General features: G+C 48.4%; 2 protein-coding genes across 5 annotated transcripts in view; one reads left to right on the forward strand and one right to left on the reverse strand.

Moving 5' to 3' along the window:
- The window catches only part of SFXN2 (sideroflexin 2), a 34,585-nt gene extending 26,952 nt beyond the window's left edge, over positions 1-7,633 (reverse strand). Inside the window, exons 1-2 of one of the 4 annotated variants that reach the window (XM_017851676.1) lie at positions 7,423-7,619; positions 5,765-5,860 (exon numbers count right to left, since the gene is read on the reverse strand). In XM_017851676.1, the coding sequence (XP_017707165.1) occupies positions 5,765-5,766 (2 nt within the window). In that variant the 5' untranslated portion in view covers positions 5,767-5,860; positions 7,423-7,619. Of the gene's footprint in view, positions 1-5,764; positions 5,861-7,422 lie in introns of all 4 variants that reach the window. The other 3 variants (XM_017851677.1, XM_017851674.1, XM_017851684.1) reach the window with 3 other exon arrangements.
- A 33-nt stretch (positions 7,634-7,666) lies between these two features.
- ARL3 (ARF like GTPase 3) overlaps positions 7,667-10,911 on the forward strand; it is a 49,132-nt gene continuing 45,887 nt past the window's right edge. Inside the window, exon 1 of the mRNA XM_017851689.1 lies at positions 7,667-7,826. Within this exon, the coding sequence (XP_017707178.1) occupies positions 7,824-7,826 (3 nt within the window). The 5' untranslated portion in view covers positions 7,667-7,823. The remainder of the gene's footprint in view (positions 7,827-10,911) is intronic.

Here is a 10,911-nt window from a genome sequence, read left to right on the forward strand (position 1 = left end):
AAATATAATATGTAAACATAATAAACATAAATTCATATAGCTATATAAAATTATATATAAATATATAACTTTATATATTATAAATATACATTGATCTATATAAACTTTATAACTTTTTTTTCTCTTTTTAGGCAGGGTCTCTGTCTGTTGCCCAGGGTGGAGTGGAGTGGTGCAATCATAGCTCACTGTAATCTCAAACTTCTGGGCTCAAGGAATCCCCCCATCTCATCCTCCCTAAGTGCTGGGATTACAGGCATGCACCACCACTCCTGGCCTAAATATATATAAAGCCGACATAATATAATATTGATAAAATATAGAAATTGATTTATCACAAGGAATTAGCTAATTGGCTCACATAACTGTGGCTGTTGGCTAGGCAATCCTGAAGTCAGCAGGGCAGGCAACCAGCAACAGACCATCCCTGGGGAGAGGGAGCAACGTGGGTAATGGCTCAGAGTCCAGAACCTCAGAGGGGATTCAGGGGTGGTCTAGCCCTCCTTTAAAGGAGTTCCACCTGATTAGGTCAGGCCATCCAGGATAATCTCCCTTTTGATTAACTTAAAACCAAACAATTGAGGAATTTAATTATATCTGCAAAATCCCCTCACAGCAGCACCTAGATTACTGTTTGTCTGAAGAGCTGGAAGATGGTGCATGTGTACTCCTGGGTAGCCACTATAACTGGAATATACCAGAGAGGGAATCCCAGGAGTCTTGTTTAGCTTAGCCGAGTTGACACAGGACAAATATCCAGAGTGATATCTAGGGTTTCTGACTTGGGCGATAGGTGCTAACCAAGAGAGCACAGAAAAATTGGCTTTGAGGGAGAAAATACTAATAGTAAGCTTGATTTCTCCATGTTGAGTTTCAAATGCCATGGGATTATTTATTATTATTATTTTTAAGACGGAGTCTCGCTCTGTCGCCCAGACTGGAGTGCAGTGGCGAGATCGTGGCTCACAGCAAGCTCCGCCTCCCAGGTTCACACCATTCTCCTGCCTCAGCCTTCCCAGCAGCTGGGACTACAGGCACATGCTGCCACGCCCGGCTGATTTTTTTGTACTTTTAGTAGAGACGGGGTTTCACTCTGTTAGCCATGATGGTCTCGATCTGCTGACCTCGTGATCCGCCTGCCTCGGCGTCCCAAAGTGCTGGGATTACAGGCGTGAGCCACCACATCCGGCCTTTTTTTTTTTTTTTTTTTTTGAGACAGGGTCTTGCTCTGTTGCCCAGGTGGGAGTACAGTGGTATGATCATGGCTCACTACCCCAGCCTCCACCTCCTGGGCTCAAAAGATCCTCTGACCTTAGCCTCCCAAGTACCTGGGATCACAGGCATGTGCCACCATTCCCGGCTAATGTTTGTATTTTTTGTAGAGACAGGGTCTTCCTATGTTACCCTGGCTGGTCTCAACTCCTGAGCTCAAGGGATCTGCCTGCCTTGGCCTCCCAAAGTGCTGGGATTACAGGAGTGAGCCACCACCCCCAGTCCTGCCATGAGATTTTTTTTTTTTTGAGATGGAGTCTTGCTCTGTCACCCAGGCTGCAGGCTGGAGTGCAGTGGTGCGATCTCACCTCACTGCAACCTCCACCTCCTGAGTTCAAGCGATTCTCCTGCCTCAGCCTCCTGAGTAGCTGGGATTACAGGCACGTGCCACCACACCCAGCTAACTATTTGTATTTTTAGCAGAGACGGGATTTCACTGTGTTAGCCAGGATGGTCTCGATCTCCTGACCTCGTGATCCACCACCCACCTCGGCCTCCCCAAGTGCTGGGATTACAAGCGTGAGGCACCAAGCCTGGCCAGGATTTTCTTAAATGCAATAGGCTGCATCCTGTCTCAGGTCCTTTCCAAACACCATATTCAAAAGCTAGTGTTTCCTCTCTTCACTGAATAGTATCTATTTGTCCTTTTTTTTTTTTTGTACAAATAATTTTCAGATTTACTTCTATAGCTTCTACTACTAGGGCATTTTGTCTTTTTCTTAGAAATAGCACCTTAACTAAGTTAAATAATTCACCTGTAAAGTGAGGTGGTATGTTCATTTTGCTCACCACTGTCACCCCAGTGCCTAGCACAATATTCAAGTATTTGCTGAATAAGAAGTTCATCAGCCCCTGGGTATTCAGGCTTGAAAGAAAACAGAGGTCAGAGCTAGAAGGAAAAAACGGAGTCAGCAGCATCGAGGTGATTTACGATAAAGTTTTCCAGTGAGAACACACACAGAATGGGAAGAGGAGAGAGCTAAGGACAAACCCTGAAAAACCAGGACATTTAAGAAGCTGAGGTCAGGCACGGTGGCTCACACCTGTAATCCCAGCACTTTGGGAGGCCGAGGTGGGTGGATCACCTGAGGTCAGGAGTTTGAGACCAGCCTGGTCAACATGGTGAAACCTTGTCTCTACTAAAAAAAATACAAAAATTAGCTGGGCATGGTGGCAGGCACCTGCAATTCTAGTTATTCAGGAGGCTGAGGCACGAGAATCACTTGAACCCAGGAGGCGGAGGTTGCAGTGAGCTGAGATTGTGCCACTGTACTCCAGCCTGGGCGACAGAGTAAGACTTTGTCTTAAAAAAAAAAAAAAAAAGAAGCCAAGACCAGGCACGGTGGCTCATGCCTATAATCCCAGTGCTTTGGAAGGCCGAGGCGGGCAGATCACGAGGTCAGGAGTTCGAGACCAGCCTGGCCAACATGGTGAAACCCCGTCTCTACTAAAAATACAAAACATTAGTTGGGCATGGTGGCAGGTGCCTGTAATCCCAGCTACTCGGGAGGCTGAGGCAGGAGAATCACTGCTGGAGGTTGCAGTGACCCAAGATGGCGCCACTGCACTCCATCTTGGCAACCGAGCAAGACCCTCTCTCTCTCAAAAAAAAAAAGAAGCCGAGAAAAGGAAGCCCCCAAAGATGGGGAGAATCATCAGAAAGAAGAGAGACAGGCACAGACAGGCCTGTAATCCCAGCACTTTGGGAGGCCAGGAGTTCCAGTTCAAGAAAAGAGGTAGGAGGGACCGAGTTGGGGAAGGAAGAGTGGTGGTCAATTTTTAGATTTTTCGTTAGGGCGGAAGAGACATCAGGAAGCTGATATGCTGGGGGTACACCTTTTCCTAAGAGGAAGGACCAGGGACAAGAGGAGAGGCTCAACATGGAGTATCCACAGCGCCCTAGCCTGGCCCTGATGCTTCTCTGAAGCGGCAATCTCCAGAGAAGTCAGAAGGCAGACAGAAAGAGTCCATTGCCAAAACTCAGAATTCCCCTCTCCCCTGCCACCTGGTCTCCTGCAGGCTGGTTCAAAGACCAAAGGCATTTCTCTCAGTCCCAACTGAAGCAGGAGTGGGAGGAGGGAAAAGAGTTCACTTTCCCAGACTCTACATGAACCTAAAAGGAGTCAGCTTGGTTGGCTGACCACATGCTGCCTTGGCTTACAGAGTCCCAGGCTAACGCACGCTGGAGACAGCCTGACTGAGCAAAATGCTGTGCCTCCCCCTCAGCACACACGTACACACAGGGCCAGACCTTCTCTGACATCTGTTCCCCTTAATGCAACGTGGAAAAGTCCTCTGCTTCTCAGAATGGAGGGACTATCATCAAGGGGTAAACATTTGCTAATTATGCAAGAGCCTTTGCCTTCTTAACTAAAGTCAGGCTAGAAACTGCAGAGTCCCTGTCTTAAATAAAACATAAAGCCGAAAAAAAAAAAAAAAAAAAACCTAAACGATCTGTCTGGAACATTTCCCCCACACACCCACTGTACCCCAATGGGCACTGTTCCCCGACTCCTTCAGGACAAACTCAAGTCCTTCTATGATATATACTTCTACACTTCTACAGCATCCTGTCCTTTGCAGCATGCTGGGCATTTGTGATTGTCACTTTCTTGTCATTGACTGTGATTTGCGTAAACTCTGCCTCCCCTGACAGACTGTAAGGCTCACGAGCATAGGGATCATGTCTGTGAAGTTTCCTGCTACATCTTTCACATGCTCTCGAAGAATATTTACTGCTTACCTGAAATGCATTCCAACTTCTTGGGTCTGTTGGCATCAAGGATACCACCTGTCTTAAGTCAAACTCAGAACCTGCCTAGGTTACAGAATTAAGAGCAGGCTTTTTTTTTTTTTTGAGACGGAGTTTCACTCTTGTTGCCCAGGCTGGAATGCAATGGCACAATCTCGGCTCACCGCAACTTCCACCTCCCAGGTTCAAGCAAATCTCCTGCCTCAGCCTCCCTAATAGCTGGGATTACAGGCATGTACCACCATACCCGGCTAATTTTGTATTTTTAGTAGAAACAGGGTTTCTCCATGTTGGTCAGGCTGGTCTCAAACTCCTGACCTCAGGTGATCCGCCCACCTTGGCCTCCCAAAGTGCTGGAATTACAGACATGAGCCACCATGCCCGGCAAGAGCAGGCTTTCTTTCATGAAGTTGCAAATTGTCTACCTTGCCTGTGCTGAGTCATACCGGTCTCTAAATTTTCTTCCACAGTTACTGTCCCTCCTCCCACACAAGCCACATATAGTCTTCCCTAAAAAGGTCATCAACATGTCCAGGGTAGCCCCACTTCTGAAGGATTATGGTTACACTACTAGGAACAAGGTAGGAGTAAAAATCAGACCAGTGATTTAATGGTATCTCCCTCCTAGGATTAAAGAATGTCACAGCTTGAGGCCCGGCGCAGTGGCTCACACCTGTAATCCTAGCATTTTGGGAGGCCAAGGCAGGCGGATCATGAGGTCAGATCAAGACCATCCTGGCTAACCCGGTGAAACTCCATCTCTACTAAAAATACAAAAAATTAGCCAGGCATGGTGGCAGGCACCTGTAATCCTAGCTACTCGGGAGACTGAGGCAGGAGAATCACTTGAACCTGGGAGGCAGAGGTTGCAGTGACTGGAGATCACACCACTGCACTCCAGCCTGGGTGACAGAGCAAGACTCCGTCTTCAAAAACAAAGAATGTCACAGCTTGAAGACAAGTGATCTAAGATCTCAGTTTACAGAGAGGAAACTGAAGCCTAGAAAGTGCACATGGATTGGGCCACCACGGTGGGCATTTTTGGTACACTTGGCCCTGGACTAAGTGCTTGCAGCAGATATAAACACCAACAATCAACAGATCCAGTCCTCAAAGATTGGACAATAGCTAAGGCCTTACTTACTTCCCCAAGGTCCTCTATCCACTATAGCCTACTTGCCAACTCCTTAAAAAAGAAGGAAAGAGGCCTGGCACAGTGGCTCACACCTGTAATCCCAACACTTTGAAAGGCCAAGGCGGGCAGATCACCTGAGGTCGAGAGTTCAAGACCACCCTGACCAACATGGAGAAACCCCATCTCTATTAAAAATACAAAATTAGCCAGGCATGGTGGTGCATGCCTGTAATCCCAGCTACTTGGGAGGCTGAGGCAGGAGAATCATTTGAACCCGGGAGGTGGAGGTTGTGGTGAGCCAAGATCGCGGCACTGCACTCCAGCCTGGACAATAAGAGCAAAACTCCATCTCAAAAAAATAAAATAAAATAAAATAAAAGAGGGAAAGAAAGAGAGGGAAAAAAGAGAAAAAAAGAAATAGACTAATATCATCTCTGACATAATGCTCATCCTTCCCAGAGAGAGATTTTCTCTGACAAATGGTATCAGAGATCAGAAAACAAGCTTCCAAATTCCTTCTGAGGTATCCTCTTACAAGCAGAAGTGCACAAGATTCCTGTTTGTAGCCCCAGGTAGGGAGAAAAACGAAACATATCGCTGGTACTTACATCAGAGGAAGATCAAGGTAGCCAAAGACCTCAGAAGGTCAGACACAAAGACCACTGAGACAGGCAAGGATTAGGGTCAAGGCTGCCTAGAGCAAGCTGGAAAATGAGAGTAATAATTACAGGAGCAGGCCCAGGTATAGGCTTATGGATACTTGTCTGACTCCAAGGCAAGTGGGCTGTTAGAAACCAGACAACGTAGAAAGAGCAATCTGCCTTGCCTTTTTCACAAAAGGGCTAACAGTCTAGAGATGAGTAGATTATAGGGGTTTGTGTGCCTGTATCATCACCTCCATTCATTACCTCCTTAGTCAAGGCTCTGAACTGCTTTTCTCTCTAAGGATCTGAAGCAGATATGCAAGCAGCAGATGTTGGTTTTTGTTTTTTGGTTTTTTTTTTTTTGAGGCAGGGTCTTGCTCTGTCACCCAGGTTGGAGTACAGTGGTGTGATAATAGCTCCTGGGCTCAAGCAATCCTCCAGCTTCAACCTCCTGAGTAGCCAGGACTACAAGTGTGCCACAGAACCTCTGGCTAAGTTAAAAAAAAAATTTTTTTATAGAGGCAGGGTCCTACTGTGTTGCCTGGGCTGGTCTCCAACTCCTGGGCTCGCGTCATCCTCCCCTTCAGTCTCTCAAAGTGCTGGGATTAAAGGCATGAGCCACTGCTCCTGGCCGCAATTACCAATTTATAGGGGTTGTGAAAATGAAATGAAATTTGGTATGAAACGTATTTCATTAGGAAGGATGTAATTTCCATACGGGCTGATTTTGTCCACTGCTGTGTCTACAGCGTCTAGAACAGGGCCTAACACGTTTGTGCAAACTCTTCTTATAGTCCTCTGCATCAGGAAAGGGGTGGGAGGTAGCACTTCCCAACCCACCCCAGTACCCTTCTTGCTCTTCCTTGGCTGAAAATGCAGGCTCATTGTTGCCTCCTCCAGGACTACAGATGGTGCACGGTCCGGTCCAAAGCAGCTTAGCAAAACCGGCCAGAGGCTGGGCACGGTGGCTCACCACTTTGGGACACCTGTAGTCCCAGCACTTTGGGAGGCCTAGGCGGGCGGATCGCTTGACCCCAGGAGTTCGAGCGCAGCCTGGGCAACATGGCGAAACCCTGTCTCTACAAAAACAAAATACAAAAAATTAGCCAGGCGTGGTGGCGCCCACCTGCAATCCCAGCTACTCGAGAGTCTGAGGCGGGAGAATCGCTTTTAAGCCCGCGAGGCGAAGGCTGCAGTGAGCCGAGATCGCGACACCGCACTCCGGCCCGCGCGACGGAGCGACACCCTGTCACAAAACAAAAACTGGGCCGATCCCCAAAACGCCTTTCACCTGTGCTTCAGCTCACCTCAGGGCTCAGGGCCAGCCCCAGGCTGCTTCTTGCCCTCCGACAGACGGTCTCCCCCCATCGGTACTCCCCTATCCCGGACGGCTCGTAACGCCCCAGCCCCTCGGCCTGCCACCTGCAGGCAATGGGGATCGGAGCAGAGGGGCCCATCTGCAGCCCCAGGGCACACTCCTCGCGCCACGTGGCTTCTGCAGGTGGAAGTCTAGCCCGCGCTGCAGCCCCGCCTGGACAGTCAGGACAGAAATCTCAGCTCCCTCCCGAGATGTGGGGATTGGAGGTAGACAGGGCGAGCGCCCTCGTCCCAAGGCCCCTTACCTGGTCCCGGGACAAATGCCACACCAGTTACAGTCCGCCTTAGAAACCTGGCCGGGTGAGAGACCTGGGCGGGGGAACGGCCCCCATGCCCGCCCACGCCCCTCCTTTTCGACCAATCCCAGGCCGGGAGGCTCCCGCCAGCCACGTGGGCAGCCTTTCTCCACTCCCAGGTCCAGGCTAGCCGGCCGCCGCCTCTGCAGCTCCCGTAGCTCGCCCGCGCAGTGGGCGGGCGCCTTGGCGCGCTTGCGCACTCTGGGGGAAAGCGGAGCTGCACCCCGCCCCGTACTGCTGCTCCACTCCTCCGCTGTGCGTGCGAGGGACGTCGGGGGCGGCGCCGCAGCAGTTGCCCTTGGTAACGGGGGAGGCAGGAGGAGGAGGAGGAGGAGGGACTCGGCGGGAGGATGGTGAGTGTGGGGACCTGGGCCCCCTTGGAGCCGGCCGGTTACCCCCCTCTCGTCCCCAGGCCCAGGGCGGAGCACTGCGCTTAAAGCCAAGGAGGGAATGGGACATCGCTCAGCCTGCTATCTGGGTTCTGCACTGATTTCGGGGGTCGGCGGGGAGCCCCGAGGGTGGGCCCTGGAGGGAGGCCTGGGCCTGGAGAGGAAGGCGGGGCTTGCGGCGGGTCCGAGGCTTGGGGAAGGGGCTGGCAGAGTGCGCGGCTGGCCGGGTGCGGAGCTCAGGCTCCATCGTTACTCTGGGGACAGGGGTGAGGGCGGATCCCAGGAGCTGTAGAGAGCAGCTTTCGCTCGCTGGCTTAGACTTCCCGGGCAATCGGTCTCCCGGCGCTGCAGTAAAGTGGGGTTCGTCTGGAGCCCGGCCAGAAGCGGAGAGAAGGCCGGCCCCGCTGGCTCTGAGGTCGCCCTGGCGGTAGCAGGGGAGATGGTAGCTTAGCCTTCCTCCTTCTCGCGCTGTCTGGGCCCCTGGGGGGTAGGGGAGTAAGTCCCAGGACACAAAGGGGAGCCGCTTTGAAGGGATGCCTGGTGGATTTTACGCCGTCTTGGTGTCTGCGTGGCGGGTGCGCTTCCTCAGTCCCGAATTATTTAGCTATTTGCTGAGAGTTGTGCAAGACCTGGTTGTTGGTGATGACCGATTTTTCATTCAATACTTAATCCATGTTGATGGAAGCATATTAGCTGCCCGGTCTCTGGAATTTCCTTCGAAACCTTTTGCAGTCTCCTCTTGCATGTGACCACACCAGGGCCAAAAGATCTTAATCCTAGCTTGGGGTCTCCAAACTGAAAAGAACGAGATGTTAAAAATGGAGATCGAGCTTAAATCTGGGGCAAGCCTTTTCTCTGTCAGCCCTAATTAAAGCTTTCCCAAATTCTAAATTATGATTGTGACAGATCTGACCGTTGACACTCTGTTTCTTGTTGATGTCTGTACAGTTAGTTGGAGGGAGTTAAAATGGAATTGAGTAATTTTAGAGCTATCAAAGAAAAATTGATTTTGAACCACTTAAAGCAGGTTAGTTGGCTGCAAAGAGTCTGTCATCAAACTTATAGTTACTGCTCCACCTCTCTTCCTAGTTCCTTTCTTCACTTTTAGAAATGTTGAGCCATTTCTGTCAATTTAAGAAGTAAAAAAAAAAAAAAAAAAAAAAAAACCAAAAAAAAAAAAAAAAAAGCTAGAAAGGAAGAAAAAGAAATAGATGTATGTTTGGTCAGATTATCCAGTGAGTAGCTTTAGATAGGAAAAAAACTCAATTGATTTTACATTGTCAGATTGTTAAAGAAGTAGGGTTATTTGAAGTTGCCAATCACATTTCACACTTGCTACACTTTCAGTTTTTTTTTTTTTTTTAACCTTAGGCTAAACAGTTTTTTACAACTGTTTCTTTTTCTTAATCATTTATACGTGAGCTCTCCGTTTAAAGGCTTTTTTCTCAACAAATGAATACAAACATAAATATTTACCCAGAAAATAGTTAGAATTGAAATGAAAAGGGCATGCCGAACCAACAGAGTTAAGATTCGTCATTATGGATGAGAAGTGCATGAGAGCTGTCTAACTTTTCCCAATTTGTTTATCAATTAAGTGGACTGTGTAATTCCATGATTGTTTAATTTATAATTACAGACCACAGTAAATTAACCACTGCCCATGTTTCCAGGTGCAAATTGGCACTTTATACAACAAATTGACAGTGTATATACAACACTGTTGTATACAACTGTTGTGATCAATGATGAAAACAGATTTTGTTTTTCTTTTTTCCTTTTTCCTAAGATTAACAATAAGAAATTAGGACAAATTATTCCGGATTCTTTATCTGGTTTCCCAAATACTTTTTTTTCTATCTCCAAAAGTGTGAGCTAGTCTTAAAACTTGAAGTGAAACAGTTTAGTCAGTGGTGTGACTTAAGTGTGTCTCATCTGGTATCCCATGAGCCCCCAGGGTTAACTGTACAACCGAAAAGTGAACCCCAAGGTTTGTTTGGTTTTTGTTTCAAACGTCAGCTGTGACAAATACGTATTTTTTTTCAAATTTGGGTAACTGTGGCAAAAACCCAAATATGGGTTTCTCTGAGCATTTAGTCAGCTGTTTTATGCCTGCTTTACAATGACAGGTTCTTGATGAATTACTAAAACGACAGTAATTTTAGCATATAACTAACCGCTGTTATTTAACATATGACTCCTTTGTTCAGTATTTATGGAGCACTTTCTACATATATGGAGCTTGTGGTCGTTCTCAAGCATGTTCAACATTTGAAGATTGTTCCCAACAGTTATTTATGTTTTCTAGTTAGAAAATGGCCAGTGAGGCCGGGCGCAGTGGCTCAAGCCTGTAATCCCAGCACTTTGGGAGGCCGAGACGGGCGGATCACAAGGTCAGGAGATCGAGACCATCCTGGCTAATACGGTGAAACCCCGTCTCTACTAAAGAATACAAAAAACTAGCCGGGCGACGAGGCGGGCGCCTGTAGTCCCAGCTACTTGGGAGGCGGAGGCAGGAGAATGGCGTGAACCTGGGAGGCGGAGCTTGCAGTGAGCTGAGATCTGGCCACTGCACTCCAGCCTGGGCGACAGAGCCAGACTCCGTCTCAAAAAAAAAAAAAAGAAAATGGCCAGTGAAAAATTATTTAAAAAACAAAGCAAAACACGGGGGTAGTGTTTTGAGTGGCTGCTATGTGTCATGCTTTACATACATGATGTCATGCTTTACATACATGACCTTATTTTATCCTTATAGCAACATCTCTTGAGATATAAGAGATATAAGATATAACAATAAGTATTAGGGGCCGGGCGCGGTGGCTCAAGCCTGTAATCCCAGCACTTTGGGAGGCCGAGACGGGCGGATCACAAGGTCAGGAGATCGAGACCATCCTGGCTAATACGGTGAAACCCCGTCTCTACTAAAGAATACAAAAAACTAGCCGGGCGACGAGGCGGGCGCCTGTAGTCCCAGCTACTTGGGAGGCGGAGGCAGGAGAATGGCGTGAACCTGGGAGGCGGAGCTTGCAGTGAGCTGAGATCCGGCCAC

Source organism: Rhinopithecus bieti, unplaced genomic scaffold (assembly GCF_001698545.2).
Source record: "Rhinopithecus bieti isolate Rb0 unplaced genomic scaffold, ASM169854v2 scaffold_31787, whole genome shotgun sequence".
In the NCBI taxonomy this organism is placed as follows: Eukaryota; Metazoa; Chordata; class Mammalia; order Primates; family Cercopithecidae; genus Rhinopithecus; species Rhinopithecus bieti.